The sequence below is a fragment of the Panthera leo genome, chromosome D3, assembly GCF_018350215.1.
Source record: "Panthera leo isolate Ple1 chromosome D3, P.leo_Ple1_pat1.1, whole genome shotgun sequence".
Lineage (NCBI taxonomy): Eukaryota > Metazoa > Chordata > Mammalia > Carnivora > Felidae > Panthera > Panthera leo.
Window position 1 is genome coordinate 41,510,880 of NC_056690.1, and position 13,296 is coordinate 41,524,175.

The 13,296-nt window shown below is 36.5% G+C and overlaps 1 protein-coding gene across 2 annotated transcripts in view; it reads right to left on the bottom strand.

The window, feature by feature from the left end:
- NDC80 (NDC80 kinetochore complex component) overlaps positions 1–13,296 on the bottom strand; it is a 62,229-nt gene that overhangs the window by 18,225 nt on the left and 30,708 nt on the right. For both annotated transcript variants that reach the window (XM_042911045.1, XM_042911044.1), the window contains one exon: positions 12,361–12,450. In XM_042911045.1, the coding sequence (XP_042766979.1) occupies positions 12,361–12,450 (90 nt within the window). The remainder of the gene's footprint in view (positions 1–12,360; positions 12,451–13,296) is intronic.

Sequence of the window (13,296 nt, forward strand, 5' to 3'; positions counted from 1 at the left end):
CAAATGAGAAGAATTGGCTAGAATAAATGCTATTCGCTTAGGATCATGCAACCAGCATATGCCCCGAACTCCAAACTACATGTTCTACTAACTCCAAGGACTTTTCTGTAACCACCTGACTTTCAAGTTATTTTAAAGGATGGAGTTACTGAAGCTACTGTTGGGCAGGAAAAAATTTTCTCTGCCATTAAAATTCTTTTGGCTGATCTAAGAATTAAACTGACATGAGACCGATTAACAGGAGAGAATCAAATTTAATTTCGTATGTATGGGGAATCCACAAAGATATGAGATTCTAAAGACAGGCAAAATGATGTATGAGTGTTATCCTGAACTAAGGATAAGGGTAGGGGCCTGGGACTTCAAGAAAAGGACAGCAATTCATGGGAAGATGAAAAGAGTAAATGTTTGTTGAACAAATGTTTGCTGGGCCACACAGATACAATGGGACACAGAAAGGAATTTTAACAAAGGGACTTTGCTAAGTTCCTCCCTGTCTACCACCCCCAGTTTATATTATACTGTAGTTATCTGTGGTGATAGCTGTCTTCTGGGAGCAGATCCTTTAAATTCTTTTAGGCAGTTAGGGGATGGAGATCAAAGTTTCTGAGTCTTTTGGGCCTTGAATGTTTTCAGCTCTAAATAAGCTGCATGCCAAATGACACATCTTGGGACAATTTGCCCTTGGCCTTGACACTATAAACTTCCAGTCTAAAGACACGTTATTTCTGAAATAACTACTAAATTAAACAAGTTGTTGCATTAAGTTTGCCTGCAATAAGACCAATGGACACCCAAATAACCAGACTTCCACTAGGCTGTCATGTTTGGTCAAAATCATGTTTACTTATCTCTGAGCAGCTTCTACCTTCCATGTAAGCTTTACTAAAGTTTCATCAATTGAACATTCCCCTCTCCAGTTACAAAAATATACATTTCCATGGTGGCAAATAAGGAAAAGCTTAAAGAAAATAACAATTACCAATAATACTACAATCCCAAAGAACCACTATTAATATTTGGCATACTTCTTCTAGTATTTTTTCATTCATTCATTCATTCATTCATTCACTCATTCATTCAATAAGCAACTGTCCAGCAGTTTATAAGCAAAGAAGATATCATTAGTTACTTTAATTAGATGAATGATTTTTTTTCTTCTGTCATTGAGAAGACAGAAGCCACTAGAATAGAATCCCATCACTTCTTGCCTTCAGTCAACCCAACCAAAATATTTGTTTGAGACCTTTCCTTCTTCCTTCCAGTCAGTTTCAGGATGCAGGACACCCATTTTACTCATGAAGATAAGCAACACATTTAGCTCTTTTCTGGACCCCAAGCCTTCAAAGTTCTTCATGAACCATATGCAAACCCATCAATCCTTTTTGATCATAATTTTTTAAACTTTACTATCTTTCCCTTGAATGCACTCATCTTAAAAACAATTTTTTTAATGTTTGTTTATTATTGAAAGACAGAGCAAGACAGAGCATGAGCATGGGAGGGGCAGAGAGAGGAGGAGACAGAGAATTTGAAGCAGACTCCAGGCTCTGAGTTGTCAGCACAGAGCCTGACGCGGGGCTCGAACCCACCAACTGCAAGATCATGACCTGGGCCCAAGTTGGATGCCCAACCGACTGAGCCACCCAGGCGCCCCTGAACGCACTCATCTTTAAAACCAAACAACTCCCTCCCCCACCAAAAAACCCCACTGCACAAAAATGAAAACCTTTTCCATACACCACTTCCTATTATTCCATTTTCTTTCCTCAAACTTTTGTGATAGTCTAATTTGTAGTAGTTCAGAGAGTGTAGACTATTCATATTCTACAGCATCTTCCTCTACTACCATTAAACTTCAGTCTATAATAATATGCTTTCTGGCTCCTCTGCTTCACGAAGTTGCTTTTGCAGATATCACCAGTAACATCTCAATTACTAAAGTCAATGAACACCTTTCAGACTTAATCTTATTAGATATCTATCTAACATTTGTAGTTGCTGATCACTCCCTCCTGAAATTCCCTTCCTTGGTTTCTATGACCATGGAAGCTCCTAGTTTTCTCTTTCAAGTTTTGAGAGATCCTTCTAATTCTTCCTTACGATTTCTCTTTCTCTGCTTGTACTTTGGTAGTGGATGTTCTCCCAGGATTCTGATCTTTGCTGTATTCTTATCTATTCATTTGTGAGAGCTCTCTTTCTCTCTCTTTCTGTCTCTCTCTCATTTTCACACCTGAAAGATCTCCTGGCTTTAATTACTACATGCTAAGAGATACTTATTTACAACTATGTCCAAACTTCAACTTCCTACAGAGCATTCTCCACTTTGATGTCCTAGAGACCTGAAACTCAGCATACCACAGCCTGAAATTCTTCTATACCCTTCTCTTGTATTCTTTATCAACGTTCTAGAATATTACCACTGAAAGATCCTCTTGACCAAACCATTCATGCTCTCCCGAACTCTTCTTTCTTTTTTTAAATATTTATTTATTTTTGAGAGACACAGAGCATGAGTGGGGATGGGCAGAGAGAGAGAGAGAGAGAGGGAGATACAGAATCTGAAGCAGGCTTCGGGTTCTGAGCTGTCAGCACAAAGCTCGACAGGGGCTTGAACTCACAAACTGCAAGATCATGACCTGAGCTAAAGTCAGACACCTAAATGACTGTGCCACCCAGGTGCCCCTGACCTCTCTTTCTGGCTTGTGTTTGTCCTCTATATTGTTCAGATTTAGCAAGAATCATGCTAAGACAGTTTAATCAGAATCCCTAACCTCAATATCTAATCAGGTTCCTCATTCTCCAACATCTCCCAGTTGATATCTGATCACCTTGACCTGCCTTCAGTATAAACCCTATTAGGTCGGTTTAGACAGAATCCTCCCTTACCCCTAGCATTTCCCTCAGTAAATTTTTATCCACTGATCTGCACACTACTCCTTGGTTATTAATTCCCAGTTTTTCTTTCAGTTGTACTTGGAGATAAGCCCAATGTTTCTCACCTACTATAAAACTTCTTTGTAATAGCTCCCCCTTGAATAAAGTCTACCTTACCACCATTAAGTGTCATGGCTAATTTTTCTTTTCCTCTAACAGCATATACCAAAGGTGGACACCTGCATTCTTAATTTCTTTCTTCCTTAACCTTCACATCCAAATAGACCACTAAATTACATAGTCTCAATCTTTATATTTCTTTTTTCCATTGTCACTGCAATAGGCTTAGCTTTACTTATCACTCAGGATACTGTTAGGTCTCTTAACTGTGTGTCTCTAGTTTCATGTACCTCTAACTTAGTCTTCAAAATGCCAACATCGTGGGCTTACTAAAATACACAGGTGTTGGGGCACTTGGGTGGCTCAGTTGGTTAAGCGTCTGACTTTGGCTCAGGTCATGATCTTATGGTTGATGCATTTGAGCCCTGCATTGGGCTCTGTGCTGACAGCTCAGAACCTGGAGCCTGCTTCCGATTCTGTGTCTCCCTCCCTCTCTCTCAAAAATAAAAGAAACATTAAAAAAAAATACACAGGTGTTCTGCTTTCTCTTAAAAATCTTCAATGGTATCTGGTGCCTACAGAATAAGAATGCAACCAGTAATCAAGAACAGCAAGCTCCGGGGCACCTGAGTGGCTAAGTAGGTTAAATGTTCAACTCTTGGTTTTGGCTTAGGTCATGATCTCAAGGTTCATGAGACTGAGTCCTGCTGTGAGAACGGAGCCTGAGTGGGATTCTCTCTATCTGTCCCTCCCTGCTTGTATGCTCTCCCTCTCTCAAAATAAATAAACTTAAAAAAGGAAAAAAAAAAAAAAAAAGAATAGACAAGTTCCTTCATAACTATGTTTTTGTTTCTCCAGATCTAATTGCTGTTTCAACCTTCCCCAGGGATGTAATCTTAACAGGTCAAGTCTGGAATTTGTTAGCACCACTGAGGTAGTAATCTGCCTACTAAGACCATTTTGTTCCTCAAGGGGAGGTGACTTTTCCTGAAATAATCCTCTTTTTTTGGTTTATGACTTCCTTGTCCTGCCTTTAAAAACTTTCCTTTCTATAGTCCTTTGAAGCTCTTTTCTGTTTGCTAAATGGGATGCTGCCTGATTCATGAACTGTTGAACAAAGCCAATTAGATCTTTAAATTTACTCACTTCTTTACAAAACTAGAAATGCAGCCCTAGAGACAATACAAAATTCATCTATTTTTATTTTAAACAATCTCCAAACCTCCCCTATTTATCTTAAATGACTTGTAACTTGTATTCTTTCCTGGTGCCTTTGAGATGTACATGTTAAAGTACAACTTCAGGAAGGTAATTTTTATCAAGAAAAAAAATGAAAAACACAAGTTATAAGGTCTCTGTTTACATGTTTATGTGTGTCTATTATATGTGTGTTATAGATGTGTGGTATTTTCTGCCTCTGGACGGTCTTACTAAAATTAGTCTGTAAAAAAGCTCTATTTAACTGGACTTAAATAAGTGCTTAAAGTATTCATAAAAATTGTTAAAATATAATAGAAACTAACCCAAATGCTTTCTTTCTTTCTTTCTTTCTTTTTTTTTTTTTTTTTTTTAAGTTTTTTATTTTGATAGAGCAGAGGAGGGGCAAAGAGAGAGGGAGAGAGAGAATCCCAGGCAGGCTCTGCACTGTCAGCACAGAGCCTGATGCAGGGCTGGAACTCATGAACTGTGAGATTGTAACCTGAGCAAAACCCAAGAGTCAGATGCTTAACCGACTGGGCCACCCAGGCACCCCTAACCCAAATGCTTTCTGAATGCATATCACATAAGTGCTTAAGTTAGCTTAACTTTGTTGATTTAATTAAAATAAACCTTCCTTAAGAGATATCAACATTGAATAAAATACTTACATACAAGTCTTATTCCACCTGGGCTTATCAATCAAATGAGTTAATGTTATCTGTTACAAAATTTGTCAGCAAGAAAAATTAGCTTGGGCTGATGGGTGACTTTGTTTAATAAACTTTTGGTGGGTAAACTAAACATAGTAAAGGGGCACCTGGGTGGCTCAGTCAGTTAAGCGTCTGACTCTTGATCTCAATCAGGTCATAATCATTTGATTTGTGAGTTAGAGCCTCAGCACAGAGCCTGCTTGGCATTCTGCATCTCTCTCTCTCTCCAAATAAATAAACTTTAAAAATGTTAAAAAATAAACACAGTAAAGAACAAGTATATTAAATGGATGTAAATTAGATAAAAAGGTTTTAGGTGAATTTTTAAATAGTTTTCCCAAATCTTTTTTTTTTAACCTGGAACTTTAAAGTTTTGCTAGGTTAAGTTAAATGATGAGTTGCGTTAAATTCATTCACTATTCATATTATTTCCAAGTAAGATAAAATACTGAAACGTTAATTACTGAATGTCGGTTTATCCACTTTTTACTTCCTTTTACAGAGGAACTATAAAGGTATGTGGGTCTACTATTAAACATGTGTTATGCTGCTCTGACAAATCTTCTGTGAGAAAGCACATGTTTCTTAAAGTCATAAAAAAGTATTTATTAGTCTGCTAATTCATATAATGGTAATGGAAAAGACAATTTATAATTTCTTACTTAGATTTCACTAGAAATTAAAAGTTTCCGAGGGTTAAAAATTCTACTATGTGTAACTGAAATTGCTAGAAATAATAAGGGAAACCCATTCTATGTGTGGTCAGGGTTGGCTGATTAGAATGAATTTAGGGGCTGTTGTGTGGCTCAGTCGGTTAAGTGTCGAAATCTTGATTTTGGCTCAGCTCATGATCTCACGGTTTGCGAGTCTGAGCCCCGGATCAGGGACTTGGGATTCTCTTCCCCCCCGTCTCTGCCCCTCCCCTGTTCTCTCTCTCTCAAATAAACATTAAAAAAAAAAAAAAAAAAAAAGAATAAATTTAATTAAGTAAAAGAGTTTTAATATAAAAAATAAGCTAGTACAAACTTAGAATGTGGTTTTCTTTCTGTTAACAGAGCAAAGTTTTCTCAGATTACTGGTCCACTCATTTAGAAATTTAAGCAAACTTTTTTCTTAACTTTTAAAGTAATCTGCCTAGAAAGCAAAGATTTTGTTTTCTTAAAATAATTTCCTGTGTTGTTTTTATCAGGTCTTTGATTACTTAAGAAAGCTGAGCATTCTTTATTAGAAGAGCTAAGTTTTACTTATAACTATTTTACTTTCTGTATTTGTCTGTGAAGTCTTTGTCACCATAGTTAAACGGATAACTAAGTATTGTTTCACAGTGACCTATGATCTTATTTGACAAAGTATCTTAAAACCTCTTCATATTCCTACAAACTTCTCCAAAGCGAACTAACTTTTCAACCTCAAACTAACTTTGAGATTTTCTGGAGGGCTTCTAGAACCTCCCAAAAGACTTGTTATCTCTCCAGAAAAAGAAGAGATGCTAAACTAATTAGGCTTATTTGATATGTTAAATTATGCGGGAAGTATTGTCAAGTAAGAAGACTAAGCTTTCTTTCTATTGTATTTATGTAAATATATAAGTTTTCTAGAAGTTGTACTAAATCCCCAAAGTCTAATATATCTTGGTAGAGTGTTATCAGTCATAATTCCACTTATTATCTTAAAATATTCCATGTTACTGAAATAACCAACTTTCCTTGTCAATTCCATTACAGTGAACTTTAATCAGATTTCAACAATGGACATTTTTACAAGTCTTTTGTCATTCACAGACTGTTATTGTTTTACCCTGATACTCTGCAATAGTTTCCTGCAAAAATACTTCATCTTCAAGGAGATGTAAGGAAAGGGCTTTTGACAAGTACAGATTTCTGATAACTTTATGATCATAAAACTGGACTGGGTAAGAATTTCCAAAACTAACAGTAAACTGGATTCAAGTATAATAAGAATTAGTAACATGGAACTGAATGAACTGAGGAGGATGATCATAACTTTTTATGATTTGTTGTTTGAAATGCTGTTGTATAATGTTTTGCTTTTCCAGATTTAAGGACACCTTTGTCTTAAGATATGTAGGATTTACAACAATTTGTAAATATATATATTTACAATATATATATTACAACAATTTGTAAATATATATATGTATATGTATATATATATATATATATACATATACATATATATATACACACACACACACATATGTTTAAAGTTTATGTATCTGGGTGGGGGAGAGGCAGAGAGAGAGAGGGAGAGAGAATCCCAAGTAGGCTTTGCGCTTGTCGGCACAGAGCCCAATGCAGGGCTCCATCCCACAAACCATGAGATCATGACTTGAGCCAAGATCAAGAGTCAGATGTTTAACCAAGACTGAGCCACCCCGACACTCCTAAAGTATATCTTTATAAGCAATGATGAAACATTTACTTTTTCTACCTGGTTCAGATTTTGGAAACTCTTTTGAGTATTCTTTTCATAATACAGTTAGTTATTTGTATAAGTTCATTAACAACCTGTCTCCTTGTAATAAGACACACAATTGGAAATATTGGGTATATTATCAAGGCTTTGATTGGATTTTCATATTTGAGAGAGGTTTGCATAGACTCATATATGACTGGACACTCTTAAGGAACTAAGGTTGACTTTAAGGGAGTCAATAAAGCCCCTTGCAAAAATCAATCTGGTACACCTTGCTTACAAGTTTCCAGCAAAGTAATTTTAAAAAGAGCTTATATGGTCAATCACTTTTCTTGCTATTCTTATGTAATTAATCAGGCCAAGTCTAATGCATATAAATTAGTTTTATTGTGGTTATCTTTGGTAAAATGGGGGTAATTGTAGAGAGAAAAATTATGTTTGAACCTGTGTAGATATTAAATTCTAATCCTGTTGTCTCTGAGGTTCTGTTACATACCAATAGATTGGACTAGGTCCTGCATTCTTCTAATTTCTTCAAATATCTGGCTATAACTGTCCAAATTAATGTTTCCATTTTTCTCCCCTGACTTCTGATTTGGAACATTAAGAACCAAGACTGCCTTGAATCTCCTTGAAAGGGACTATTACTACCTCCTTACTACCCAGATGGCAGCAAGATTTCAGGGACTTGAACCCTAAATACATATCTCACAGCTGAAGAAGGCTCTGCCTGACATCTAGTCCTGTGCAAATGATGGAGACTTCCCAATCAAATTGACCAAGAAGAGAAATAGCTGACAGCAAGGCAGACTGCTTCTTCTCAAGACACTGGATCAAGACTTCGTACTTTAAACATGCCATCTTCTATTCTCTTCCTTTACTTTGGCACTGGTCTGGAAAGATAAAGCCATCATCTGTATCTCCCAGGCCATTGCTAAGGGGGTATTTGGAACAACTTTTTATTTCAGGCTAGGACAAAACCTAACTGACCCTTGGTGTGTATAGGTAAATGCAGCAATCCTTGTGATTTAATCCATTAACAGGACTTCCTTAATGGGAATGATTTGTGCCCCAACAGGGTTTTTCTTTGTCTGTGGTGGTTATCATCCCCCCTGGGACTATGAAGGCCTAAATGGCTAACATATAATTGGATAATGCCTCTTAGGTTATTTAACTGTGCCTCTAACTGCCCATACTGAGATACCTCACTGGTCAACTCCCTAAATTTAAACTGTCAAGTCAGAGGGATTTCGTAGGAGGCATTCATGACTCAAAATTAGCTTCCTTTGACTCTGGCCAAAGTTGTTCTTGGTAACAGAACAGCCCTTGATTATCTTTTAACTGACCAGGGAGGTGTTTGTGCTATGGCCAACACTACCTGTTGCACCTGGACTAACATTTCTGGGGAAACTGAAACTCAGTTATATAAGATCACTGAGTAAGCCACTTGGTTTAAAAAGATGACTCCTTTAGTGGGGTCTTTCTTTGCCTTACTTGATTTTGATTGGTTTGGGTCTTGGGGACCATGGTTGGAAAGTACAGTCCAAACATTGGACTTATTTGTTATAATCATAAAAATCTCCTACTATGTTGTATTCTCTCAAAAACTTTAAGTGTATGTTTGCAGCCTTGAACTATCAGGTAAATGATCTCCCTAGGACTAGAACATCAGGAAAGTGAAAAGAATGACAGACTTAAGGAATATGAACCTAGAACTGAGACCTGTGACTGTCACAGAGATTAAGCAAAAATGTCATGACTTAGGTCATGGATATCACACAAAGGAACAACAAAAGCTGCAAGTGGTGCTGATGCCTTAAATTGCGATCGTATCTCTCAATCAAGGTGATAGCGTGATCAAAAGGGGAAAACTAAAGGAAACTACCAGTTCAAAATGGAGTTACTTGTGCTGGGCCCATGTCACCAAACCAGAGCTTAATATTCAACCTAACTGCAATTTCAACCTTCCCCAGGAATATAATCTTAACAGGTCAGTCTGGAGTTTCTGGTTAGCACCACTGAGGTAATCCACCTCATAAGACCCTTTTGTCTTTCAAAGGGAGGTGAAATCTTGCCTGAAATGATCCTTTTGTGTGTATGTGTGTGACTTCCTTGTCCTGTATTAAAAATTGTTTTCCTTTCTGTAGTCCTTTAGAGTTTCTAATTGTTAAATGGAATACTGCCCAATTCATGAATTGCTGAGTAAAGTCAATTAGATCTTCAAATTTACCCAGTTGAAATTTTAACATTTGTTTAATTATTTTAATTCATTAATTTACGTTTAGTCATTACTAATGTCAAATAGCTATTTTATCTTATGCCATCTTAATTTGGTTAAATTGTCAAATTTAAGAAATAGTTTAATCTTCAGTTTCTGAAGCATATGATATTACTAATCATTTCTTTTTTCCCCTAGTTTTGATATAATGTATATATACCATTGTATAGGTGTAAGGTGTATATGATATGGGGGGGGGGGAAGAGAGGAGGGAGGGGGGAGGGGGAGGGGGGGGAGGGGGGAGAGAGGGAGGGAGAGAGAGAGAGAGAGAGAGAGAGAGAGAGAGAGAACGAACTAACACTACAATAAGTAGTTTAGTTAAAATCAGGACTTTCTTGAAAGTCTTCCCTACTTTGGCTTTTGGCTTTTATAGCATTTTCTCTTCCAGTGATCTCCAACTATTTTGTCCACTTCTAAGAGTTTTCCCCATAATCTCCTTCCTTGAATTGCTTAAGTGGTGCTATTTCTCAAGATTTAATCCTCTGCCACTTTCCTCTACATATTCTAAGAAATATCACTCACATCTGGCTTCAAAGTATCATGTATATGGTAAAGACCCTGAAATGTGTATTTTTAGACTTGATCTCTCCCCTATGTTCTGAATCTATTGTTTCAGCTTCCTTTTGGAGGTCTATTTTCTGTAAACAGTAAGCTCAACATCTCTAGTACTCTCCTGGTCACATGCACTCATTTTTTTCTCTGCAGGGTTACCCGCACCGGGAAGATGGAAGCCACTGTCAGTGCTCCTTTCTCTCTTAGCTTTAAAAGTCCATCAAAAATGCTTGGGTTCTACCTCAACATTTCCTAAACCTGTCCACTTCCTTCTATTTGTACTTTGGTTTAACCTCTTAACAATTTTAGTTGCTTCCCCACAAGTCATTTTTTTCTATGCCCAAAGGGGTTTTGCAAAAATGCAAATCTGATTAGCATAACCGCAGGTCAGTCTTTTTCTCCAAATGGTAGTTTACATTTTATATAAACTTGTTATATTTACCTTTGGAATATTAATATTGGGCCTAGCCTATAGTACACATCTTATAATCCCCATTTTGTTCACCCCCCCAAATTTCCTGCTTATAGCCCTTAAAAAGTTTCAAGTCTGGGGTGCCTAGGTGGCTCAGTCAGTTGACCGTCCAACTCTTGGTTCAGCTTGGGTCATGATCTTGTGGTTTGTGGGTTCGAGTCCTGTGCTGGGCTCTGTGCTGACAGCCTGCTTGGAATGCTCTCTCTTTGCACCTCCCCTGTTCTATCTCTCTCTCTCTCAAAATAAATAAACATTAAAAAAAGTTTTAAAAAGTTTCAATTCAGTTTGAAAATCTATAGGTTTAGTGCCCATTCCAACAGAAGAGAGAAATCAAACTGAAGGAAGCTAAGGGAAGACTTCATCTTGAATAACAGTCACATCTGTGGAGTACCTGTTAAAGCAGTCCCAATTCCTGCTTTCCAATGTGTGATGTTACAGAAACCCCAAATTATAATAACAATAGTATCATGAAACTGCCCACTTATCTAATGTTACAAAGTTTACTATTTTTTTGATTGGAAATTCTTTCTAATACAAAGTAAATCTTGATACAATTTGTTAACATGTAAAAAACGTGGGTTACTTGCATAATTATTCGTTTAATGCATAGGCTTTATTTCCAGATAAGAAAAAAAATTTCTATTCCTGGTAAAGATAGGATTTTGTATCCTGAAATGCCACAATAGTTCTTGAATATATGAATTAACTGGGGTTTTCCTTCAATTATTTGGTGTCACATAAACAATACCTTTTGTTTGCAGTTGAGAAGTAGCTTCTTAACTTTTCTTAATCAAGTATAACAATATTTAAAGATTACCAAATCGATAGTACTGTTCTCTCTGAGAGATATTGGTCATATCATGTTTCAAGTATCTTAGAAGAAGGAACTTTCTGAAACTTACTTTTGGAAATAGACTTTTATAGGCATTTGAGTTCCCCTGAATTTCATGGTGCGGAGTGAAAAATTTGGTAAATAAAAATCTCTTAATTTATCATAGCTACTTAGCCTCTAGCCCCAAATGATATATATCTACTTTTAAGGGAGCCATGTCAAATTCCTTTTAGCACAAAAAGGGATATTAAGGGGTGCCCATCTGGCTTAGTTGGAAGAGCATGCGACTCTTGATCTGGGGTTGTGAGTTTGAGCTCTACACTGGGTATGAGATTACTTAAATAAAAATAAAACTTAAAAAAAAAAGGATATTAAATTATTTCAAGTTGAAGGAGGAAATTCTCCATTTAAAGTCAAGGGAAATTTATTCAGTTTCGTATCACTTCATCAATGATATGTAAAGCCTAGAATGTTTAAGTTATTTAAAAAATTACTTCAAATGTTTCCAAGTCAAGGGTATACCCAACTCTCATTTTCTATAATATCTTATTAAAAGTTCATTCCTTAACAATTAAAAATTACAAATCACATTTAAGTGTTAAATATCTTACTTTTGCTTTTATTTTTTTTATTTAAAAAAAATTTTTTTTAACGTTTATTTTTGAGAGACAGAGAGAGACAGAGAATGAGCAGGGGAGGAACAGAGAGAGGAAGACGCAGAATCCGAAGCGGGCTCCAGGCTCTGAGCTGTCAGCACAGAACCCGACGTGGGGCTCGAACCCACAGACCGCGAGATCATGTCCTGAGCCAAAGTCATTGCTTAACCGACTGAGCCACCCAGGCGCCCCTTACTTTTGCTTTTAATAACTGTTTTGTTACTTACTTGTTCTAAAGTATCCTCTAAGCTCATTTTTTTATTTAGAGCTTTATTAATTTCTTCTTCAGTTTGGTTCAATAGTTCCTTAAGTGGCACCTACAAAAGACATAGGATTAGGAGATCCATATGATATATGTAATTACAAAATTTCTCATGAGGCATCTACACATTGCAATAGAAGGAGCCAATTTTGGAGGAAAAAAAGTGAAGTTATGATATTTTTAAACTAAATTAATACATCAGAAATAAGACAATAAAACTAATTTTCAATGTAATTTTTCTAACTGTAGAATGCAACTTGCTTTTGCTTTTCAATACCTGGAATATTTTAGATTTGCTTTATCCATTCTGGAGATACACTGCTATTATTTAAACATTTTATAAGTATACTTATTTTAATGCAGTATCTTTCTTGAAAACAATTTGTATTTTTCTCTTAATCCTTTTCAACTGCTTAGTTTCACAATTATCTGCTTGTATTTCTTCTTTTTGCTATTCATTGGAACTCCACTGTAATAGAAAAGACTTGAAACACAGCAAATATCCGCCAGCAGGGAATGACTGAATAAGTTACACATGGAGGAGTCTGAGGCTGCAAAAAGAACTGGGAAGATCTTGAAATACAACTGCGGAGAGATAACCAGGGGAGGTTGTTCCATGAAAAAAAGCAAGATGGGTGTCCAGAATAAGCAGATGTTTACCAGTTTATTTAAGTAATGATAAAAGTCAGGAACAGCCAGATGGGAGAGATGCAGAGCGTAAGGTACTCGGAAAGGGATGCAGAACTTCCATGCCCTCTGGGTGTGCCACTCTCCCTACTTCTCCACATGTTCACCAGTCTTGAAGCTCATAATCTGCTTGCATTCCTTATGTTCGTCCTCTGTTCGAATAGTTTCCCATTACTATGTTTTAATTGAGGTCAAACTCACTTTAAAATGGTTA